The sequence below is a fragment of the Uloborus diversus genome, chromosome 3, assembly GCF_026930045.1.
Source record: "Uloborus diversus isolate 005 chromosome 3, Udiv.v.3.1, whole genome shotgun sequence".
Taxonomy (NCBI): Eukaryota; Metazoa; Arthropoda; class Arachnida; order Araneae; family Uloboridae; genus Uloborus; species Uloborus diversus.
Window position 1 is genome coordinate 164089569 of NC_072733.1, and position 23850 is coordinate 164113418.

General features: G+C 32.9%; 1 protein-coding gene across 1 annotated transcript in view; it reads right to left on the reverse strand.

Annotated features, from left to right (window-relative positions):
• The window catches only part of LOC129219031 (DNA (cytosine-5)-methyltransferase 3B-like), a 91839-nt gene extending 68552 nt beyond the window's left edge, over positions 1 to 23287 (reverse strand). The window contains exons 1-3 of the mRNA XM_054853351.1: positions 23248 to 23287; positions 17988 to 18032; positions 11374 to 11504 (exon numbers count right to left, since the gene is read on the reverse strand). Of these exons, the coding sequence (XP_054709326.1) occupies positions 11374 to 11504; positions 17988 to 18032; positions 23248 to 23287 (216 nt within the window). The remainder of the gene's footprint in view (positions 1 to 11373; positions 11505 to 17987; positions 18033 to 23247) is intronic.
• Positions 23288 to 23850: the final 563 nt, after the last annotated feature.

The following is a 23850-nucleotide window of genomic DNA, read 5'->3' on the forward strand; positions in this document are numbered from 1 at the left end:
AATGACATCAATGAAAATATTTCTGGAAGCATGAATTGTTTTGCTGACGATGTAAAAGTTATGGGGATTGCCGAAAATGAAGAACAAGTAAAACAGCTGCAAGAGGATTTAGATCATATTACTAAGTGGGCAGATAAATGGGGTATGGCAGTTAATGTAGGGAAATGTCAAGTGCTACACTTAGGTCATGGAAATAAGCGTATGAGATATCGTTTACAGGGTTCAGTCATAAATCAGGCAGAAAATGTTATGGATCTGGGTGTCTTTATAAATCAGGACTTCAAGTTTAGTCAACAGTGCAGTATTGCTAGTAACAAAGCCAACAAAATGCTTGGGTTCATCAATAGATCTATTTCAAACAAATCTAAGAAAGTTCTTCTGCCTTTATATAGGAGTTTAGTAAGACCTCAATTGGAGTATGCTATTCAGTTTTGGTCGCCTTATCTGAAGAAAGATATTTTTGTATTGGAAAGGGTTCAAAGAAGGGTAACTAAATTAGTAAGGGGACTCTCAGAGTTAGATTATGATACCAGACTTAATAGGCTTAACATGTATAGCCTGGAGCAAAGGAGAGTCAGAGGGGACATGATTCAGTTATTTAAATTTATCAAAATGAAAGATGTAAATGGGTTAAATTTTTGCGGGGAAAGCAGGACAAGGGGTCATTGTTTTAAGCTATTTAAATCTCAGGCTAACTTGGAAATCAGGAAAAACTACTACTTTAGCAGGGTCGTGGGCACTTGGAATAGCTTACCGGAAGAGGCAGTAATGAGCAAGGGAGAGGATAGCTTTAAGAGGGCCATTGATCTTCATTGGGGACTAATTAATTGACTAGGACCAGCCTAGTTGGGCCCAGAGCCTGTTGCTGGTCATCACATTTGTATTTGTATTTGATATCCCCTCACAACTACTCTTTGTTTCCTTCCAGTCAGCCAATTCCTAAACCAAAGTAAAGTTCTTCCTTCTACTCTTATATTGGGAAGTTTGTGAGAAGAGCAACATGTGGCATCTTATCAAAAGCTTTTTGAAAATCAATATAAACAACATCTACATATTCAGTAAGTTACCGCCCTATAGCCAGGGCTAAGGCAGAAATACATAAATACACCACCAGCTCAGTCATTTCCAGCCGAGGACTGCAATTTCGTGCTTATTAGCACTCATCAGCTCGGCATAGGAAAGTGCCTGAGCTGGAGATGGAAAACCTCTTAAGGAAGCCAAGAGTGCCAAACAAACTGGTAGCTAATACAGAGTTAGCACTGACCAAACGAGTGCCCGAAGCAATGGTTCGGTTCAACTCGAAATTTTAAAGGCAAAGCAGGTATATTCAGTAAGTTACCGCCCTATAGCCAGGGCTAAGGCAAAAATACATAAATACACCGCCACTACCAGTTTGTTTGGCACTCTTGGCTTCCTTAAGAGGTTTTCCATCTCCAGCTCAGGCACTTTCCTATGCCGGGCTGATGAGTGCTAATAAGCACGAAACAGCAGTCCTCGGCTGGAAATGACTGAGCTGGCTTTTTGTTATCTAAAGTCAAGGTAACCTATTCATAGAAATGCAATAAATTAGAAGCACACGATTTACTTTTCCTGAAACCATACTGCAAACTATTCAATAAACTATTTGTCTCCAAGAAATTCACAATCTTAATTTTGATCAAAGTTTTAAAAATCTTTCAAAACACTGAAGTCAGACTTACAAGTCTATAGTTCTCTGCATTAACTTTAGACCCTTTCTTGAAGAGCGGCGTTATCTTAGCCAGCTTCCAGTCGTCTGGCACTGTGCCTGAGTTATAAGAAGCACTGAAAATGTTTAAAATAATATAGACTAATTCCTCTGCACAATCAACTAAAATTTTTGGATAAATATTTTCTTGTCCCAGGCCTTTAGTTGCTTTAATTTTTTTCAAATGAAATAGAACCTCCTCCCAGGAAAACACCAAATCCTCAAGCTGTATAATAGCTTGTATCTCGCTAATGTCAACTGTTGAGATACAGTTATCATTACACACACTGGAAAAAAGTTATTAAGAACATTAGACTATTGTTTATTTATCCCTATCGTTTTGGATTAAATTTCTATGCTCATTTGACTATTTCGAGCTTTCCCAGAATTCGTGTCAGCAAAAAACCTTTTACGATTCCCATCAATGTTATCTGCTAGCCTCTGCTAAAATTCCATTTTTTGAATCTGTCCCAAATACTTAAAATTTCACCATGCCTTACAATACTGGAGCCTATCCGCATTCCGACCTGTTCTTTAAACTGACGAAAAGCTGCTTGCTTATAATTTAGAGCTTCTTTAATCCCCATGGAGAACCACATGGGCCAAATTTTAGTACTAACACCTTTTCTTCTAAATGGAACATAATCCAAAACCATTTTTGCAAGTTTTTCCTTAAATTCTGTCCACTACAAATCTACGTTGCTATTTTCCAATCCTGACAAAAATACCTCTTTCAAGCTTTGCCTAAGTGCAACAAAATCAGTGTTTCTGAAAGTGGGCACAAACCTAAAATTTTCATCTTTGTACACTTAAAATTTAATACAGAACCTATTACTTTTATTATGATCACTATCTCCAATATGATCCTTTACACACAACCTTCAACAGAACTTCCTACGTCACAGAAAACAAGATCCAAAATTGCATCCTCCCGAGTTCCCTTAGTTACAACTTGATCTAAGAAACAATCGCCTATTACTTTTAAAAATTCCTCTTCTCCTCCTTGCCATTACCAGGATAAAAATTATTCCAATCAATGCCTGAAAAATTGAAATCCACCAATATGATGACGGATCCCTTACTGGACATGTCACTAATAATACGATACATCTGTTCATCCTGTCCCTAGTTTGAATTAGGTGGCCTATAAATGTAAACTTACTTTAAATTCAAATAACTGATGAATAAAATTGATTCAATATAATAGTTACATTAAGTACCAATGTCTTAATCACATTATTATTGTTCATTTCTTTGTCCAAAATATATAAATTAACCTTGAAGTGGCCACTACTGGTATAAAGTAAATTCCCATACTTTTTGAACTTTTTTTTTTGCTGAAAATCCTTACTTTTTATTACTAAGTTCAATCATAGTTGAAATGTGCAAGAACACCCTGCATAATTAATTTAGACGCATTTGGTCATTAAAGCAAAATAAATCAGCTGAAGTCTTCAAGGTTGAAAGCGCTCTTTTATGATAAAGGTCAAAACTCTGAAATTTTTTAAGTGGCCAGAAGATACCAGACTTAAAAAACTATTTCTGTTTTTTGGACACTAAGTCAATCAATAGTCTTGTCTACTTCCATCTTGCGAATGACCAAACTTGGTGACTATGAGGAAAATTTAATATAATAAATTTTTGTATATGTTGCTTAGTCAGTTTTTAGCATATTAGTGTCTAAAGCAATAAGGATAAAACAACGTTCTGAAGATAAAATTTGAAGGATAAAAACTTAGATTTTTCAAGAAAATAGGAATTATTCAAAAAAAAAAAAAAAAAAGAAAGAAAGAACTGCACATTTTGTGTTACTTTTAATAGTTTGCACAGCAATAAATTCCAATTCCATTTTTGAAAACTTCAGCACTTGAAGAGTTATTTTCTTTCATCTAAGGAATTACAAAAAATGGCGACTACAACACATTAAGATCTAGATTTTAACTATTAGCATAAAAATAAAAAAAAAAAAATAAAAAAAATGTTCATGAAACAACTTTTTAGCTGAAATATTATAGTTTTTTAGCACATTAGCGTTCAAAGTAATGAGGATAAGATGAAATTTAAAGTATAACATTTTTCATTTCTCAAGAAAACTATTTAAAATATTTCAAAATAAAAAAAATATTTACAGCACATTTTGCATTATTTTCATTAGTTTTCAGTTAAATAAGCATCTAATTCTGCTTTGTTCTCATAAACTTAAGCATCTTGTCTGATTCCATCTTATGAATGACCAAATATGGCGACTATGTTTCACACATAGCTGAAATGTGGAAGTATTTAAGTAGCTTTCTGCTAAAAAAAATCTTCCCAGATTGATCGACATCATACATTTATTTTATGATATGAAATTTTGTGAATTTCACTTTTACAGTGTGGAACTTTGTGAATGGGCCCACTTTTACAATGCAGAATTTTGTGAAGGGACCGCTAAGCTGACATAATTTGGGTCTGGATCGACCCCTGATACTGCATAGTCCTTATTGTGAAATTTAAATGAAGAGCAGTCTTACAATTACAAAACATTTACCTGTTGCAATTTGGATTGTCACAAAGCACTAATGTACCTTCTTTAGCACAAATACTACAACAGATCTGAGAAAGAAATATTAAAACTAAGTTTAAAGTAACCATATTAAATAAACTACTAATATTCAAAATATTAATAAGTCACTCAAAATTATCTGCAGAATGTTTAAAAATTTGTTAAAGATCAAAAGCACCTGCTGTTTTAACAGCAATACAAAAAATATTGATACTAATTTCAGCATATATCATACTTCAAAATCATTGGGTTTAAAAGCAAGAAAATGATATTAGTTTTCTTTTTGGATTTTAGTTTGATATTCCAGTCGTCCTTGCCACTTTGCACTTTGACTTTTGCAGCTTCACTCTATTGTGGTTTTTTTAACAAACACATACATTAGCCTCTTCTAATTTGATAGTGTCCACTTTTTCCTTTAGATGAGAAACAAAATATTAATTTTAACTAAGATCAGTTCTTCTGAGGGGCTATAGTAGAGCCAGTTGAGGGGGGAGAGAAGTAGATAAAAATGATAAGGGAGAGTGTCAAAAATTGCTACTGTGGAATGTGCATTATTGCATTATTCAGTGGCGGTTTCACCATTTGGAAATTGCGAGATCCCCCAGGCATAGGAGCTCTGAAGGGGATCAAAATAGTCACATTATAGGCGATTCTGTTCATCTCTAAGGGGCCAGGAAAATCGAATTGGGGCAGGCCTTTAAGCCTGTAAGTCAGTAGTATTCATCTTCTTGTTTTTAATCAAGAAAGAATAGAGAGACGGGCCACGGGACTCTTGTCACTTATTTGCACTTATTATTGAATACGTTGTACTATTAAATACGTTAGTGATAGTGCATTAGAACTATGTGGGTGAAGAAGGGCAATAATACCAACATTTATATTAATATCTAATAGTTCCTTCTTCCTTCATATTATAGGTAATATGACTAAAGGGTGTTATTTCATGGCTAAAGGGTTCTAATTATGTTTAAACACATTTAAAACATCATAACTGAATTTTCTACAACCTAACTAAGAAAATATTCGATTTATAAATGAAGAATCCTTTTTTATGGAAAGTTACTTACAGCAGTAGAGACTGGAACAGATTAACCACAATAAACGAGGGTTGACTAATTTCAAGAAAAAAGCAAACATTTCAACAATTTCACTAAACTTTGAACTTTAAATACCACTATAGATCAAAATCTTTTAATGTAAAGAGTTCATATTGGTGTCATTCTTCAAAACCTATTAAGATCATTACATTGATTTAAAAATTGATTAAAACAATAAAATTTTGAATTAAAAAGAAATTAAATCTAAATTAAAAATCTTTATAACACATATGTTCTGAAAACACTTATTTCATCATCGGACAATTTGCCCTATTTTCGCAGGTTTTGGGTAGTGTAACATTTGTGTGTGCTTAATGCACAATAATAACAATTAAACATTTTTGACATTTAATATGTCATACCTCCCCATATTTTGTGCAATATGTTGAGAAATATTGAGAAATATGAGTATAAGGGTGATCAAAAGATGATACTTCAACCTTAGAAGGCTGAGATTATATTGAAAAATGTAATCAAAGAGTGGTAAAACAGTTTTTCAGCTCTAATTAGAAAAATTTTGGAATTATAAATAAAAATACTTCACGGATATTGGCATATCATGATTAGTGCGGAAATAATATACCGCAATAAACAAGGGTTGACTGTAGATGATTCACATTGACAAAGATATTGGCAGGCTCTTTCTACATGTTTCATTATTGTTGGACTATTCTCACAGCTTTATTAAAAACCCGAAGTTCAAAGAACTAAAGCAGGTTGAAAGCATGCCCAACTGAAAATTTGTGGAATGATCTGCCCAGAGAAAAAGAATTACAGATACATTTTAACAATCAAAAACAATTTTATTAAACAGTAAACAGGAAAAAAACAACAATTGTATATATCACATACATATTCCCATAACAATTTTGACTAGAAAAAAAAACCACAAAATATTTATGGGAAAAAATCAAAACAAGTTTTGTTAAAGTTCTAAATATTATCAAAATGACTAATCAATCTACTCCCACCTTGAGTTCATGCCAAAATACGGAAAAGTCCTGGTAAAATAACTTTAAAAGTAAGTCATACCACAGGATAATTCTCTCTTAAAAGATGGCACACTAAACATGAAGGCACCAATCCGCATATCAGATAACCAGAAGAGTTGACACTACCCCTTACCCTCTGGGATGGCAGTCATGCCTTTTCTCAGTAGGCCTGTCAATTTTAGACACTAGGGTCCATTCCATCCACTGAAGAACCTTACTGAACGAACATCCAACCTGGTCAGATTCCCGGATACCGTCTTGTCCTTAGGTGGTATCCTCCGTTTTGGGCCGACATCCGATTAGATTAACACGAGCCTTCAAACAGCCCTATTCAGCCTATTATCAGCAAAAATCAACTTCACTTACAAAAACAACCTCCAAAAGCACTTAAGGTTAATTTTAGAACAAGAACGCCCTTTTAGTAGGACTAAACAAAACTTTTCTTACATATTTCAAATTACTCAGCATGGAAAATTTAGATCAGAGACATCGCTCCCAGGTGCAAAATCTTAGCACCAAACCAACCAGCCAACAGCCGCGGCACCGGAAACAGCAAAAAGCTGAGAAGAAAAAATAAGAGTGATTGATTGATTGACTCTCCTCTTTATACATTCCTTCCCACTACCCAATGGTATGACGCAATACAATTCAATGCACAAATTAGCTGTCAGAACAACTCAACAAAGTTAACATTTTGAACTGAAAAACTTTAAAAATAGTTTTTAACGTGCATTCAGCAAAAAGTTACTAAACACTTATGGCCATTACGTCGTCCCATTGCAATGGTAAACACCACATGAGTCTGTTAGAATTTTAACCCTGGGGAACAAGTCACTTGCCGGTTAGCTAACGACATAATTTTAGTTCAAAAACGAAGAAAGTAAGTTTTAAAACTTTTAAAAACCTTCTAAAGCTTTAGGAATTGTCTTAAAGAACCAAAAATATACTATTTTTCTATCAAATATGAAAGTAATATGCATGATTTTATTGTGACATGATGATCGATGGCATAGTGAAAAAAACAGGAAGGAAATGTTGTGGGGGATCTGCTCTTTGAGTGCAGCTGGTAGTCAGTTTACTATGAACAGTGTGAGCGGAAAGACGTCCCTTTGTGTGATTTGAGTTTTCGACTTTTGTAACACAGTGCGTGCTGGGGGAGGGGGGCTTGAGCAACGACATGCCATTAGGTTTTGATTGAAGCTTGGAAAAAATGCAACCGAAACTTTCCAGATGCTTCCAGAGGCCTTCAAGGACAACTGCATTTCAAGGTCACAGTCCAGGGAGTGTGCAAAATGCATTCAATGAGGGCCAGGAAGAGTTTGTCGACAAACCCCAATCAAGACTCCCAACAACGGTCACAACCGACGAGATCATGGATTGTGTGCGCGAAGTTTTACATTCCAACCCTCGATTGAGCATCCAGCAAATTGCTGACACCTTACACATGTCCCCACTTGCGATACATGGGGAAAAAGTGACCGAGGACCTGCAAATGTGCAAGGTCTTCGCAAAGCTTGTGCCAAAAGTGTTGACAGGAAACCAACTTCCGGGCCTGGAGCAACACCCCGGTGGTCCCCCAATCCCTTTACAGCCCTGACTTGACTCCATGCGACTTTTTTGTTTCCCAGACTCAAGAGAGTGCTGAACAGAAAAAACATTGGGACATCGTGGAAAACATCAAAGACCATGTTACAACGTTTCTGAGAGACGTTCCAAATCGAAGAGTTTCAAGGCGCCTTTGAGAAATGCCAAATACGTCTCCGCAACTGTATTGATGCAGGAGGACAATATTTTTGAAGAATTTTAAAAATTTGTACGAGTACGATCAATAAATCTATTTTTCCCAGAAAATGTGCATTACTTTTATAATGAACTATATATACGTTAGAGAGCATAAATAATGCAGACCCCGAAGTGATTTTTTTGGGAGGAAAAATGGGAAATAAGGAATCAAAAATTAAAAAAGTAGGAAAAAAATCACTTAAAAAAGGAGGAAAAAATAGGAAGAGATAGAACTACACACGTCAAGAGGTAGCAAATTTAGCTTAAATTTTTATTTCTAATTCTTTCTTAAACTAACAGTATTTTTGATTTAAACCTGTCCAAAAAAAAACTAACAGTTCTGTTCAAGTATTAAAAGGATTTAATGAAAGACAGAGTCACAAAAACAAAACGAAAGAAACAAGCTGACAATCATAAGTATGAAAAATAAACTGGTAGAAACAAAGATATTAATTACAAAATATGAAAATAAAATCCAAACAAAGAAACACCTTTCAACAATACAGCAATAAAAGAGTTAAAAATTAAAATGCACTATAGCAATCGCAAAAAAATAAATAAATAATAATAATGAATCTCATATTTTGCTGCAATAAAACCATTTTTGTTTGAGATTTGTTTTGTCAAAAACAAAAACATTCTTTCGAGAGCATCCATTTATTTGAAAATACTAACAGTTTCACTTCTGTTGTCATAAACTATGATACAAAAAGCAAAGCAAATATTAAATTAGTTTTAGTTAAAAATAATCAGCAGCTGACATGCATTCTTGCATAAACAGGGGCAGATGTTTGAATTTGAAACAAAAGGAAAAAGACTGAAAATGCATAACCAAAATTAATTTGTTCTTAAATATGGGAGATAAAATTTATAACAAAAATAATTAAACTAAATAAATAACAAAATAAGTAAACTAAAGGTATTACGTTATGTATTCTTAGCATTCAACATAAATTGTTGTTTCAGGCACGTCATTTATATGGCTCAGTGGGGTCAATATCTCCCCTCCTTGGCTTTGGAAAATTAATGCTTAATTATACAAGTTTGAGCGTTTTTTGTTATTTTCAAATAAAATTTGCATTCAGTATGCACCCTTCGCTAGCCAGCCCCGGGCGAAAAATCAAAATGACAGGCCAGTTTTAATTTTATTCAAGCAATAAAACCGAATATTGTTTTACTGATGAATTTTTACTTCCTGCTTGTTCCAAAAATTTTGTCACGCAAAAAAAAAGGAAAAATTCATGCATGGTAAACATGACATTCTTATCAAAGACAAAGATCAGTTACTAATGTTTCTCTGGGCATAAAAGGGAAGGAATGTAGTTTCTCTCAATCCTCACCATACAACAAAAATATTCATTCGGAAACTGTTCACGAAATCGAGAGTGAGAGGGGAGCATCTAGGATCAAACACCTACATATATCCCATTCTCCCCCCCCCCTCCCTTTGATCAGGCACCTTGACCCTTGACTACAATAATTTACAGTAGATACACCGCATCGGTATAATTGCCGCACCCCGAAAAGAGTAAGTTTTTAAAATACAGAACATTTTTAAATGTTCTGAAATGCTGCATTGCCATAAACGCAGCACATAAAAATGATGAGCAACTTCTTGATATTGATGATGTAGTAGAGTAGAAAATACCCATTAAAAAGGAAAAAAAAATACAGCGCATATTTGTTTGTGGCTCTATCCCCCAACTTTTAAAAATGTGAAAAAATAAAAACCGAATCTCGCATTAAAAATTCATTTCCGATTTTTCTCCAAAAATCAGTAACGTTTCGCCATTCTAGGGTTTTTTTTTCTTTTTTATTTATTTATTTTTTTTTAATTGATTTTTTTTTTGTAATCACACTCTTTGCAAGGAAAGAAAATGAAATTTTATAAATTTTATTATTATGTTTACGATTTAGAATGAACAATTATGATATTTATGTATGAAAAAAGTTAGTTTCCGCGATTATTTTTGAAGTGATCCGTTTTTGTGAATTTCTGTTATTAGTCGCTTTTATTTTGTACTAACATCAATAAAATATATACAGTGTACAAGTTTTTCACTTATTGCTTCCTTACGTCCCTTTTAAATTGCCTTTCTGTTTAAACATAGGTTCATTTCAATTGTAATCATCTATACAAGAAATTGGCAAATAGGAACTTCAGCTTTTTCGGCACTTTTTGAACAGTCGGCCGTTTACTTTAATTAAAGCATCTAATTGATGGGTAAATAATTTATAATTACATCGGAATATGCCAGTATCTATTTCTTTATTGTTTCGTTAAGACAGTAGGACTGAAGTTGGGCCAATGAAAAGAAAAATCGATAATAAACGCCGCAACGGCAAAAAAGTCACTTACGAAAATTTAACATTTAAACACGCAGACGCCGCGCCGTTCCTTCCAGAAATTACTGCAGTCAGTCAATGAAAAGCTCAGGATCTGCTTGTTTCTTTTGTTTTTCAAAATTGAAACATGCAGAAAATTATCGGTGCGGATTTTAAAAATAAGAATCAAAGCATAATTAGAACTGCTATACTAAAGAAAGAAAAAGTAGGAAAAAAAAAGGAAAAAGTAGGAAAATAAGGAGAGAACTCTAAAAAGTAGGAAAAAGTAGGAAAAATAGGAACTCTTCGGGTTCTGAATAATGTAGAGTTTTTTATTACTTTCATCTGCGGATAAAAATATTGAGCAGTTTTAGTAAGTTAAAGGTTTTAAAAGATTTCTTAAGCTTTCAGAAGCTTTCTAACATTGCATTCAGGCTACCCGTCACCAAGTTTTGCAATCTGTAATATACTTTTTCAAAATTTTCTAAAGCACAGTTTTCTGGATTTCAAATTTTAGCAATGATTTTCGAAAACGATTATAATTTTTACGCAATTGCTGGAAGTATGAAACCTGAAACCTTGAGTAAAAATAGCAATTCATTCTCAGAAAATACTCTATCCACCTAAAAAAAATTTAAATCCACCGTTCATCATATGAGACACTAAGTTTTTCTTGCTCTTTTTGCAGATATAAGAGGAAAATGATTCAAACGTCAGATGATGCTAGAGACTATTTGTTTTATGAGTTGCAAAAGCTGTAAAACGTTTGCATGAAAAATCTTTGCAGGGTTGAAAATCTTGCGGAATTTCGCTCTCAATCCTGCTAAATATCATGCAGGATCTTGCAGGATTTGGGATAGGAAACCTTAGTTAGAGTAAGGAATAAGTAATTCAATTATAACTTACATTTTTGCCATCAGTACCATAAGCAAATATTATTTCTTCAAATTTTTTTTTACAAGGCACACACATACCACCTCTGAAAAGAGGATGCTGAAACTTCACTTCATTAGCTTTCAAACAACAAATGCATACATCTACAAGAAAAAAATAATAATTAGCAAAATATTTATCATTTTTGCATTTACATACACTATGTCTCTCCAGAGAGAAGTAAAACAAGTAAAATTAATCAACTATTGATTTGAGCATGTATCATGAAACTTGTCTCCTTTAAAGTACTCTCTTTTTATGTTGCCATATAGTTTAGAATAGGTATTTGATAACTGAAATGACTACTGGAAATGTGTAGCATTGTGTAAAAATCAAAATTCATTAGTGTTCATGATTATACTCTTTTATAAAATCTAGGATGTAGTAAAATAGAAAAAAAAGGTAAAAGGTAATAAAAGCAAGAATTCTACCCCTGAAACACTGGTTAAAGCATTTTATTCGGAAGATTCGCACAGAAAAAAGGGAAACAACTTGTTTTTGGAAAAATTCTCAATAATGAAAAAATTTAATTTTTTAAAACACAGTAAAGAGTAATAAAAATGTATTTGTTAAGAGGAAAAAATGGTCCAATTTGTTAAAACATGGTTGCAGGTTGAAATAGACATGGATATCAATGTCTTCGTCAATATATTTTTCACCGACTTCATGGTCCTCAGAGTTTATTTGATGACACATTTGCTGAAGGAGGCTGTGAATGCACTCATACAAAAAAGTAGGGATTCGGATATTTAGGATACGTGCTCCTTTGGGGAAATAAATAGTTTTTATTCAAATTTAGTCAGGATATGTTCTTTTCTGTTTGAAATAACCTAAAAAAAATGGTAGGGAATGGATTTGTGACCTTTTGATTGAAAAGCCAAACTTTACGCTTTAATAAATTTTGGAGGTCCCACTTTTAATTCTAGAGACTAGGAGGTTCGATTGAGTTCAAATGAAAAATATAGAAAATGTTAAAAAATAAGTTTTTTTTTTTTTTTTTTAAATGTATATGTTCTTTTTTGATAAATTACTCCTCACATACTCCTTCTGGTCTTAACAAAACTTCCTTTAGACTTTGATTAAATACCCTTAACTAAATTTTTCAATATATGTAACTAGAGATGTAAAATTTCCGGAAATTTTGAAGTGGTGGAAAAAAAACCGTTTTTTTTTTTTTTGAAAAAATTGGAAAAAATGGAAAAATTAACTTTTAATGAATAAAAATAGGGTTTCTTAATAGCTCTGTGTTTCTTGGAACATATAAAGAGTTAAGAAATGAAAAATATATGCAATCCACACATCCTCTTTTTCTGATTGACAGAAAAATACATTAAGGTAAGTTTAATTAGGAAAAAAAGAACCTTTTTCGTTTTGTCTGAGAGCTTTCTTGGTCAAACACCAGAAATAAGTCGTCGTTCAACCAATAACATTGAGTAAGATACTTAAAATACACCACCAGCTCAGTTATTCCATCCGAGGATTGCAGTTTCGTGCTTTTTAGCACTCATCAGCCCGGAATAGAAATCACATGAGCTGGAGGCGAAAAACCTCTTAAGGGAGCCTAGAGAGCCAAACAAACTGGTAGCTAATGTAGAATTAGGCTATTGTTTGTTTGGCTCTCTAGGCTCCCTTAAGAGGTTTTTCACCTCCAGCTCATGTGATTCCTATTCCGGGCTGATGAGTGCTAAAAAGCACGAAACTGCAGTCTTCGGATGGAATAACTGAGCTGGTGGTGTATTTTAAGTATTTCTGCATTATCCCTACTTAGGGTGGTAACTTACTACAAAATTGAGTAAGATGTGTCTTATCATAACAATTGCATTTTCTGTTTTTGATTGCCTTTGAAACTTGAAATAATAATTGTAATTTTTGACTTTCAAACATGATTGCTAGTATTTGTAAAATACACCACCAGTTCAGTCATTCTATCCGAGATAGTATTTTTATATACAAGGAGGTGGGGGGGAGTTAATTGCATCGAAATTTAAGTATGAGAAATTTCTAATCAATTTTTGCTGAAAATTTCAATTAAAACTTCCTGAAAAGTTGAAAAAATTAATTTTTTCAAATTTTCCGGAGAGAAAATTTACTTCTTCGGAAAAAAACGTTTTTTTTTTTCCATTTTTTTTTCGAAATTTTCCGACTGGTTTCATCTCTATATGCAACAATACTTGAGATGAATTTATTCTGTCTTTGAAAGAGCCAACAAGTATTGAATAGTTGGAACAGGATTCTTTTTTGCTCATCAGTGAAAAAATGCTGTGTAAAAATCTTCAGGCACCATGTTAGTTGCTTTTCATTAACTTTTGTCATGTGAGCTTTCTATGAGGCCTACGCAGGTTATATGCTGCACTTCCAAGTTTTCTAATTCATGACTTTGACATATGCTAAATCTCCAGCTTAATTAACAATTTAAATAAACTCCAATATATACAGTAAAATCTCATTACAGCAAATATTGATACAACAAAATATTCATTTTGCCGGAGTAAATGCAAAACAGCATTTGAACAGAGCAAAAAAAGCATTTGGTTGGAGATGTTGCAAAAAAAACTCGCTGTAACAAAATTGTTTCTGAAAATTAAGTTGCAATGAATTAATATGATACGACTAACAGTTTTAACTGTAGTCAGATCCCGACTTGCGCGAGGCATGCGTTCCAAGACTCCTTGCGCAAGTCAAAATTTCGCGTTCTGGAAAAATATTGTGAATATGATTTTTTTTATTAACATACTCAATCATTTTAGACATTTTAAAGCTGTTTTAGACCATTTTTTAACTACATATTACCATTCCTTACATAAAGAGCTGAATTTTTGCCTTGTTTTTAAAAAAGCTACATTATTCACATAAAATACTGTTACGATGCACAAAATCAATGATCAATGGAAGAGAAAGACATAAAAATAAATCAGTATGGTACGTACAGTATTTAGTAATAATAAAGCACTGCACTGTTAGAGTACTATACAGTAGAGACAGTAAGTTACATTTATAACTTAAAAATTGAAAGTGATGATTTATGCTGAGCAATCTGATCCTCATTCTAATATATTTTTAAATACAGTAGCTTCGCATTTACTTTTATAACATTTACACCTATGGTAACACCCTTCCTTGAGGGTCTCTATAATCTACAATAGAAGAGTAGATTCCAATTTCATACTGTTTGCATTTTGCTTAAACACTGCTCTGCGAGCTTTATATTAAAACTAAGTTCTGGACTTATACGCATTGCCTGCTCTTGACTTTTAATTATACGTATGAAAGATTCACTCATACTTATAATTGTCGTGCTACCTTCGACCCACTTTCTAGATAAGTAAGATAAAGAAATAACAATGTCAGAAAGCACAAATTGCAGATTACTGCAGACACGTTGCTCGGGGTCACAAGGAACGCCTTTTTCAATGCTCATTCAAAAGCTCATTAGTTTTTGCATTGAAAAAAGCATTCCTTCTAATGCGGAAACACGTGTCTGCAGTAATCTGCAATTTGTGCTTTCTGTCATTGTTATTTCTTACTCCACTTTCTAGTTGTTCAAGCTTATCAAGAATCTTTACTTTTTCTTAAATTGTCGCAAACTTTTGCTTTTTGTTTTCCTCTTCAAACATTAGATGATGAAACAGCATGCCTATGTGGCACAATATTTCATCACTGTTCTTATTAAAATTAAATAAATGAAAAATGAGGAGTGGTGATATATACGCACTAAAAAAGCATTGTTTATAGTGAGGTGTGTAGGAACTTGGGCAGTCAGTAGTGATGTGGATCGGGTAAATACCCAGCGGGTAAGTAAATATTTTTTGGGTATTTTACCTAAGGCCAGGGTAAATACCCAAAAACTGGGTATTTTACAAAAAAAATGCAACAAGTGGATGGGATTTTTTTTAAAAAGCTAAATATGAAATAATTGGTAAAACTGATACATACATATGTATTACACAGTTTATAATATTTTTTATAGAAAGATTTGATGAAATTATGAAAGAAACATATTGTGAACCAAAGAATCTCTCTTTTCAATGTCATAATTGAAGAAGTATAAGCAATTCAATGATGAACTTCAGGATTTTAAAATCACAAACTAGGTTAGTCATATTCAAAATGAAAAAAAAAAGGAAGCATGAGGGATGTTTGGAAGAATAAACATTGAAGTTATTAAGACTATGATGTTATTTATTTTATTGCTGTTTAAGTTATAACGTGGCAAATATAGAAACAGTTTTCACATCAACATTCTGCAAAAGATATAGGTAAATAAATAGTAATAATAAATTGAGCAACATTTGGTTACATTTTGATGTCATGCAGGGACTTATTACTGGGTTACAAAATACTAGGACCTTAAAAAAATGATGTTCGCTTTTTTTGTAACCAGTTAAGCTTTTTATATCTGAATTTGGCTATCAACATTGCTTAGGCATATCCAACACATTTAATGTGAATATCATATTAGATTGCCAAGTTGTTTCACACAACGACTCTTGAAATATGATCAAAATACAACTTTTGGCCAAAAATTTATTGTTTTGTATATGGTTGATTATATATATACATAGTAGAATACATACAGAAAAGTATTTTAGTTGAATATAAATTTTTGAAATAAATACCCGGATAAATACCCATTTTGGGTATTTACCCCTAAAAATAAATATCTGGGTATTTTACATCACGAGCAGTCAGTGATGCTGAAAAGATGAAAGTACATTCATGAAGTCTATGTTTAGTAGTCAATAACAAAGCTTAAACATAGCATTACGATTCCTTTTCAAACGTTTTCGTGTTGAGAGCGAGAAATTCTCTTTAGCTCTAAAATTCGTTGTTCCTGAAAAACTCGTGTTATAGCTATTTCGCATAAGTCAGATCGCATTGTAGCGGGAGTCAACTGTACTATTTTTCTTGATGAACTTGATTTGATAGAATTAGCATTACAATCTTTCCTCATGAGTTACCACTCATTGAACTTTGTTGATGTTCAGTTAAAACGCCGTTCTGTTGTATTGCATGACTTAATCAGCAATCCCATGCTTTTGCTCATTAGTGGGTGTTGCCTGTATCAGATGCTTATGCAGATTTTTACATGTGCTTAGCCACAACTAGTTGCTGTGTTCTGCACATGAATGGAAGGAGCCTCTAATAATGTCGATATCCCACCTTGCATCAGTATGCTAATTTGTTTGAGATATAAGCAGATGCTTGACTGCTGAGACTTGCACTTGGATTTCTTTTTGGTTACATCTTTCGTTTGGGGTAGCGAGTAGCTACTTGTTTACCGGTTGAGCTGTTCTGCCTTTTGCTTCAACATTGAGCAGGTGTTAGTCATCAATATGCTGTGAATAGTTACTTTAAGTCATCGGCCATTTGAGTTTGTTTCTCCTTGTTGATGTAGTTGTGTGGACTTAGCCATCTTGTGTTTTAGTCTCTATGTTGTTTTTGGTCAGGTAGGCAGCTATGTTATACCCGTAGTCAATTCCTATTGTTAGTTTTTAAATTTATTTTTAAGATTACATAAACGGAATAAATAAATGTGATAGTTTCTTAAAATGCCCTTGTTCATCAAATAATTTCAAACTGCACTCTGTTAGGAATTGAATCCAGATATCAGATGGTTATAGCGATAGATTATTGACTAGGACAACATGTTTTCGTTTGACATTTAATTGCGAAAGCTGAATTTTACCTCAAATGTAATCTCCCTTCTCATGAATTCTAGTGTATAACAGGTGTGATCACCTGCTTAACAACAGATGGACAACTCAAGAGGAAGGTGCTCAGAGCACCTTCCCCTTCTCTATAGCTCTTTACTTGTCGAAAGTCCAAGAAGAGACAAAAAACGAAGCCACCCCCACATTTAACTTTTTTTTCACATAAGCTATTCTAAAGCTGACAGTTCTACAGAATATCTCACCTTCCCGGTCCACTTTATCCCCTTTTTTGAATGTAGAAAACAAATGCAAAATACCCAATTTCCATGTAATAAATGATGTTTCACTCTTTAAAAAGAAGTGGCAAAAAATTGCCTTCACATTGACCCAATTATGATATGCTTTTTGTGGTCTACACTTAACACTAATTTCTTTTAGGCTTTGGTGGGACTCTGGATTGCTTTTAAAAAAAATTTAACTCTCATCAAACAATCGCCGAATTAGTCAGTGGTCTTAAAGTTCCTTTCTTTGTCTATTAATGATTCAGCTGAAAGAACATTCATACTTGAAGTAACAAGCGCAGCTATTCCGTCGGGAAAATAAAAAAACAGAACCAACTTTCTAGATTACTTGATTATAGAATAAATGTATAGTTTTCACTGCTTCTTTTCAACAAATTAAAATTTTGACACACACAAAATTTGTGAAGACAACTCATTCTGAACATAAATAAACCATAGTCCCACTATGGATTATGAAATTTTCTTTGGTGCTTAATGAACTGCATTTTAACACTGAATTGAAAGAAAAAAAGCTGAATACATAAAAATTGTAAAACTAAATAAAACATTTACTGGAGAAAAATATGTCTAATGATTGAAAACATTTATGAACTTAATCCAAACTCTGAATAAGAAATCTTTGATCGTATCATACCTTCAATATTGAGAACTTTGTCCTTGATCTTCTGTAGTGTTAAATCTAAACGTTAAATAAAAAAGCGTTAAGCCTAGAACCACAGGTAAAATCAATACAAAATAATACAACGTCACATTTTTTTAAACCATTTTCTTCGTTTAAAAATCATATAAAGACATATTTTAGTTTTCAAAATATGTTAATATGAATAAATGCTGAAAATTCAAAATAATTCATAGCAAAGTAAATACAGATGCTTGCATTTATTTTTTAAGTATATTTTCAAGTCGCAATATCACAAAATATCATACAATGTCTTAATGTACCATTTTAGCTTCTTTTTTTTTGATAAAAGACCACATTTTTTTAAAAGTAAATTTAAGAAAGATATAAGCTAAAGTATGGGGCTAGGTTATAAAGAAATCAGAATCATGGTCTAACACTAAAATCTTTGGGTGAAGGTAAGTCTACCCTTTAAAATTCATGTGTAAGACAGACTCCAAACTTTTGGGAGAGAGAAAAGGTAGCAATGTTCTTCAAACTATTTCAAGCTTATGTATATTCCAAATTTTTAAAAGTGTGCAATCAATGTCTTGTCCCCCCCCCCCCCCGATTGTTAATCTAATTCCTGACAATGGTTTACTTTTACATCATTGCCTGAATGACATTGAACTCTTGGTTTGTATGGGTTGTGATTTATCTTTCATAGGATCGAGTCGACACAGAGTTCACAAAGAGATCTGACAATTTTTGGTGGGATTAATATCGTCCTCTGAATTCTAGCAATAGGTAATGCATCTAATAAAATTTGCTGTTCAGAAATGTAAAAATATTTAAGCAAAAAATAGTCGGTTCTTTCTACTGCAAGATTTGTAAAAGCTTATGAGCTAATGGATAAAGTGCAGAACAGAAGAAGTGAAAACCTAATCGAACAATGTTGGCAGAATGTGTGAGAGGGGTTGGCCCGCATGATTGTTCTCTTAAAGGAGGGAAGATTTTTAAAATAACCTAAAACTTTAAAGTTGATCTTTAAAAAATAACTTTTATAAAAATTTGCTGCATTATTAATGTTTTTTACTCCATTTTCGTTTCACTTTTATTTTTCCATTTGTTTCTAACTTATTTCTCCTGGAGAAATTTGTTGAAGAATTTTCAGTTCTAGATAAGTATTTCTCTATGCACCACTAAAAGGTAGGGTCTGGTGGGGTAAAGTGGTCATAAAATCGTAGGTTTTCAACTTATGTGAATAATAGATACAATAAATTCTTTAAACATTTTAAACTTTTTTTGTTTTTATTTTACATTGCATTATTATAGAACACAGTACATTGAGTTTTAGGAAAATACGTATTGATTTAAGTAGTTTTTATAACACTTTCTTTTCCCTTTGTATTTATGACCACTTTACCCCATGGGGTGGGAGGAAAGTGGTCATAGCATGGGGGAAAGTAGTCATAGTTAAAAATAGATGCAAAACAATTATAAACAACCCTAATATTTGTATATTTCGGTTATTTTTACAATTACAAGTATATGCACAAGCATATGTGTGTATACACAAGTATATACGTGTCGTGTAAACATTAGTAAACACTTTCATATATGAGTAAATACATGTACGCATCAGATACATGCATGCACGTGTCTACTCAAACATATAAAACATATACATGCATACAGGAGTATATAAGCATGCATACGTGATTACTACAGGAGTGTATACATGTCTACACGAGTATACACGTGTCACGTGTATGTACGTGTCACGCGTACGTACGGGTATATAAGCGTGTAAACGAATATCATATGCGTGTATGCACTTGTATGTCGAGTACATACGTGCATACCTGAGTATATACGTGTACAGTAGACGTATACACGCATAAATAAGTGTACATACACACATACACGGGTATCACGAGTTAATTCGTGGATACATCCAGTGCGTGTTTGTACGTGTCTACTTACATATATATATATATATATATATATTGTCAAGCACGAGTATATACGTATGTATACGTGCAAACACGATTATATACCTATATAGATATATATACGTACATTTACGTGTATACACCAGTACATGTATGTATACACGAGTATATAAGCTTATATACATGTGTGCCTGCAGTATGAGCAAAAGCTCTTGGGCAAAAATCTAAGGAGTTTGAAAGGGGAGGATAAGAAGCAAAGAATTATAAGGAACTTATGTTCGCTGACGCGCTACATGCACACAAAGCCAGAAACGGATGGATGGAAACAAATCGCAATTTTGTTACACAAAGATGATTTTATCCAACGTTTTAGTTTTTAAGAAATATTTAGAGCAGTTGTTAAAAGTTATGGCCTCTAGTAGCTCTAATACAAGCATCGCAACAAAGACGCATACACAGATGAAACTTTTTCAAAAGTCTCGTTATTGCAACAGAGAGTTCTTTGTGATTGCGACGCACATGTATTACAGCTGCAGGCCGCAAATTTCATCAACCGCTTTAAAACTTTCTTGATGCTTTAAAATGTTGTGTAAAATTTTCTTTGCGTAATATATAAATTTGTGAGCTGTTTTGCATCCATCAGTTTCTGGCTTTGCGTGCATATAGCACGTCAGCATTGTGTTTGTGACCGTATGTTCCTTACGATTCTTGCTTCTTATCCTCCCCTCTTACACATTTTAATAATTTGCCTAAAAGTTTAAACTCACCCTGTTTACTTGTATATTATATGCTTGTATGTAAGTGTATAGTCGAGTACGTACGCGTATATTCGTGTCTACCTGAGTATATAAGTGTTTACGAGTATAAGTGAGTATATACCTGTAAAGTCGAATGTATATCTGTATAGATTAAAAATATTTGCAGATACTCATATACGTATTTATTGGTGCATTTATGTGAATACGTACGTCTATATACGTGCGTAAACGATTATATGCGTATGCATCTGCATATACTCGTAAATTTAACCCTGTTTACTGTAAAAACAATACATATTAAGTGAAATTACTATTTAATTTATATCTGTCTTATACTTAACGATTAAGTGGCATTAGAAGAACAATATTTGTTAAGCCTAATATTATGACCACTTTACCCCATCTTACTTAAATTGTTCTAAAAAATTATCTAAAACAGATTCAGCTAACTGCTAATGAGTAAGAGTTCTTGAGACATGAAGGAAGCTTCCTGTATAGTCAATCTGTTCCAAATTCTAACAAACAAAATTTCCCAAGAATGTTAAAATAGGTGTTTAGATTTTAAAATTTTTCATGTTCATGCAAAACATTTTTTTTTACCGAATTAAATTTTGCCAGTTGTAAAATTTCGTATTCAAAATGTAGTTTCTAACTGCCTTACTCTAAAGTAAAATTTTTACATTCATTCAAACATTTATTTCCAAGTTATAGCCATTTATTTGACGTATGACCACTTTACCCCATTGACCACTTTCCCCCACCAGACCCTACTCAAGCTATATAGGTGACTTTCTACATAAAAAGCTTTCACTTTATTATTACAAGTGAGAAGCGGATATATTCGTTCCTGTTTTTTTTCCCTCAGGAAATTTACCTGCTCATTGAGTTTATTTCTCTGACATTTTAAAGACTTCATAAACTTTAAAGAACACTTTTATCTCTTTTCTTTTACACAGTAAGATCATTTAAGCAAATTATTGCCATTCTAAACAAAAAACATATACATAGTGTTTACTATTTCACAATTTAAAAATCTGAAGAATTTTAAGTTACACAAGTAAGAAATGTGAAAAAAATTCAAAGATATTTTATGGTAAAAAAGCAAATTATCAACATTCTCATAACTAATTAAAGAAGAATCAACTTAAACAAAAGTTTAAAATTGTTACCATTACAGGTACTGTACCTTCAATGATTAGAACTTTGTCTCTTATCTTTTGTTTTGTTACATCTAAGCATTAAAAATATACTATTTAAAATATAAAATTTTAAAAATATAAGAAACAAATATTCTAAAGCCTAAAATCTATTTACGAATTTCATATTGCAGTGCTACGTTTTGAGTAAGTTTATAATATTTTGAATAAAGTTATACTTTGATATCATTTATGGACAATGGATCTATATTTTGGCTCTACCTTGAATTTGTAAAATATATGAAGTTAAAAAATACAACAAAGCAAATACATTTAAAAATTGACAAATTTTTATTTTTTACAGTGGAGTTACTTTGATGATTTGGGTATATAAATTTTCAATTTTTTTTCTATTTGTTATCAAAATCAAATGTTTAGTTCAAAATAAAATATACTAATATTTAATTAAAAATTGATATTTTGAATAACAGTGGGTGGCCAAATTATTACGGACACAACTCAAATTCTCGTATTTTCAAGTTTTCACTAATTTTTTTTAAAGAAATAAACCACAAACCACATTCTTTTAAAAATTCTGCATAGCAGCTGGTATCATTATTGTTTTTTAGAAGTGGCAACAATACCAGACTGCATCAGTTTACAAATTTTAAAGGTTACTCCAGTTTTAGTTTCTTGTAAAAAAAAAATGTTGTCGTGAGGTTATATTAAGTATTCTAGAATTATTCCTTCGAAAGTTTTGGTGTCTGCTATAGTTAGTACCTAAGTAACAACTATTAATTAAGCAATGTTGCTACATCTTGCAATTGAATTTCAACATTTGATTGATATTCTTGTTTGATATTGTCAAAACCTTTTGAGAATGGGCAGGCTTCAAACATGTCCCATAGAAAATGTGGAGAAATAAAAAAGCATTACTACTCCCCTTCATACATTTCTAGAACGCAATGGCAAATTTAACAAGTGTTTCTCAGTTAGTAGCTGCACGCATCAAAAGCTTCAAATTGACCAAAACAAGTCACTGAAAGCAGATTGTGTAGACAAATGTGACAAAAAATGCATCGCTGCTCCTTGTACCCGCCACAGAATCAGGGATATGTGCTTTTTCGGATATTTAACACTCTCTTAAAAACATTCTTGATGGAATAGCTCCCCAGGTGGCGTCACACGCCGCCTGGCGGGGCACTGGTAAAAGAAATTTTTTTCAAACAAAATGCTAAAAGTGGAGTTCTCAAAGAAGCATACCTATAAAACATTAAACTAATCAAAATTATAACATTATTTGTTAATAGCATGACTTACGAATAGTACTTACTTGATTCCAGTTCTCAAGAGTCTTTTTTTTTTTGGTTGTTTTGCCCACTGTATACGCTTTTTCTCAGCCTCGGTGTGGCGTTGTTTTTTTTTTTTTTACTCTTTGATCAATCACCTTCGGACAGACCTGGTAGAAACTTCAATGCCCTGTTCATAAGTAAGACGGACTACACTCTTTTCGCGATTTTTGAGGAAAATATCATTAGCCCAGTCAATGAAGATAAAAAAATAGGCTTTGTCGCAACTAATTTAGGGAAAGCTGAATTTTTGCAGGATGTTAGCAAATAAAGTATACACTAAAAAAATACAAAGACCCGACCCCCACCCCTCTTGCTTTCTCCCCCACCACCCTCCGAAACATTGCAAGAGCAGTACTATGATTATACGTTTTTCGTGTCGCAACTAATTAGGGGAAAGCTGAATTTTAGCAGGATGTTTGTACATAAGGTACACACTAAAAAGCCACAAAGTGCCGACCCCCACTCTTCTTGCTTTCTCCCCCACAACCCTCCGAAACATTGCAAGAGCAGTACTATGATTATACTTTTTCGTGTCGTAACTAATTAGGGGAAAGCTGATTTTTGGCAGGATGTTAGTATATAAAGTATACACTAAAAAGCCACAAAGTCCCGACCCCTACCCCTCTTGCTTCCCCCCCCCCACCCTCTCCGAAATTCTTAGACCATCAAGAGCAGTACTATGATAATTAGCTGCGAAA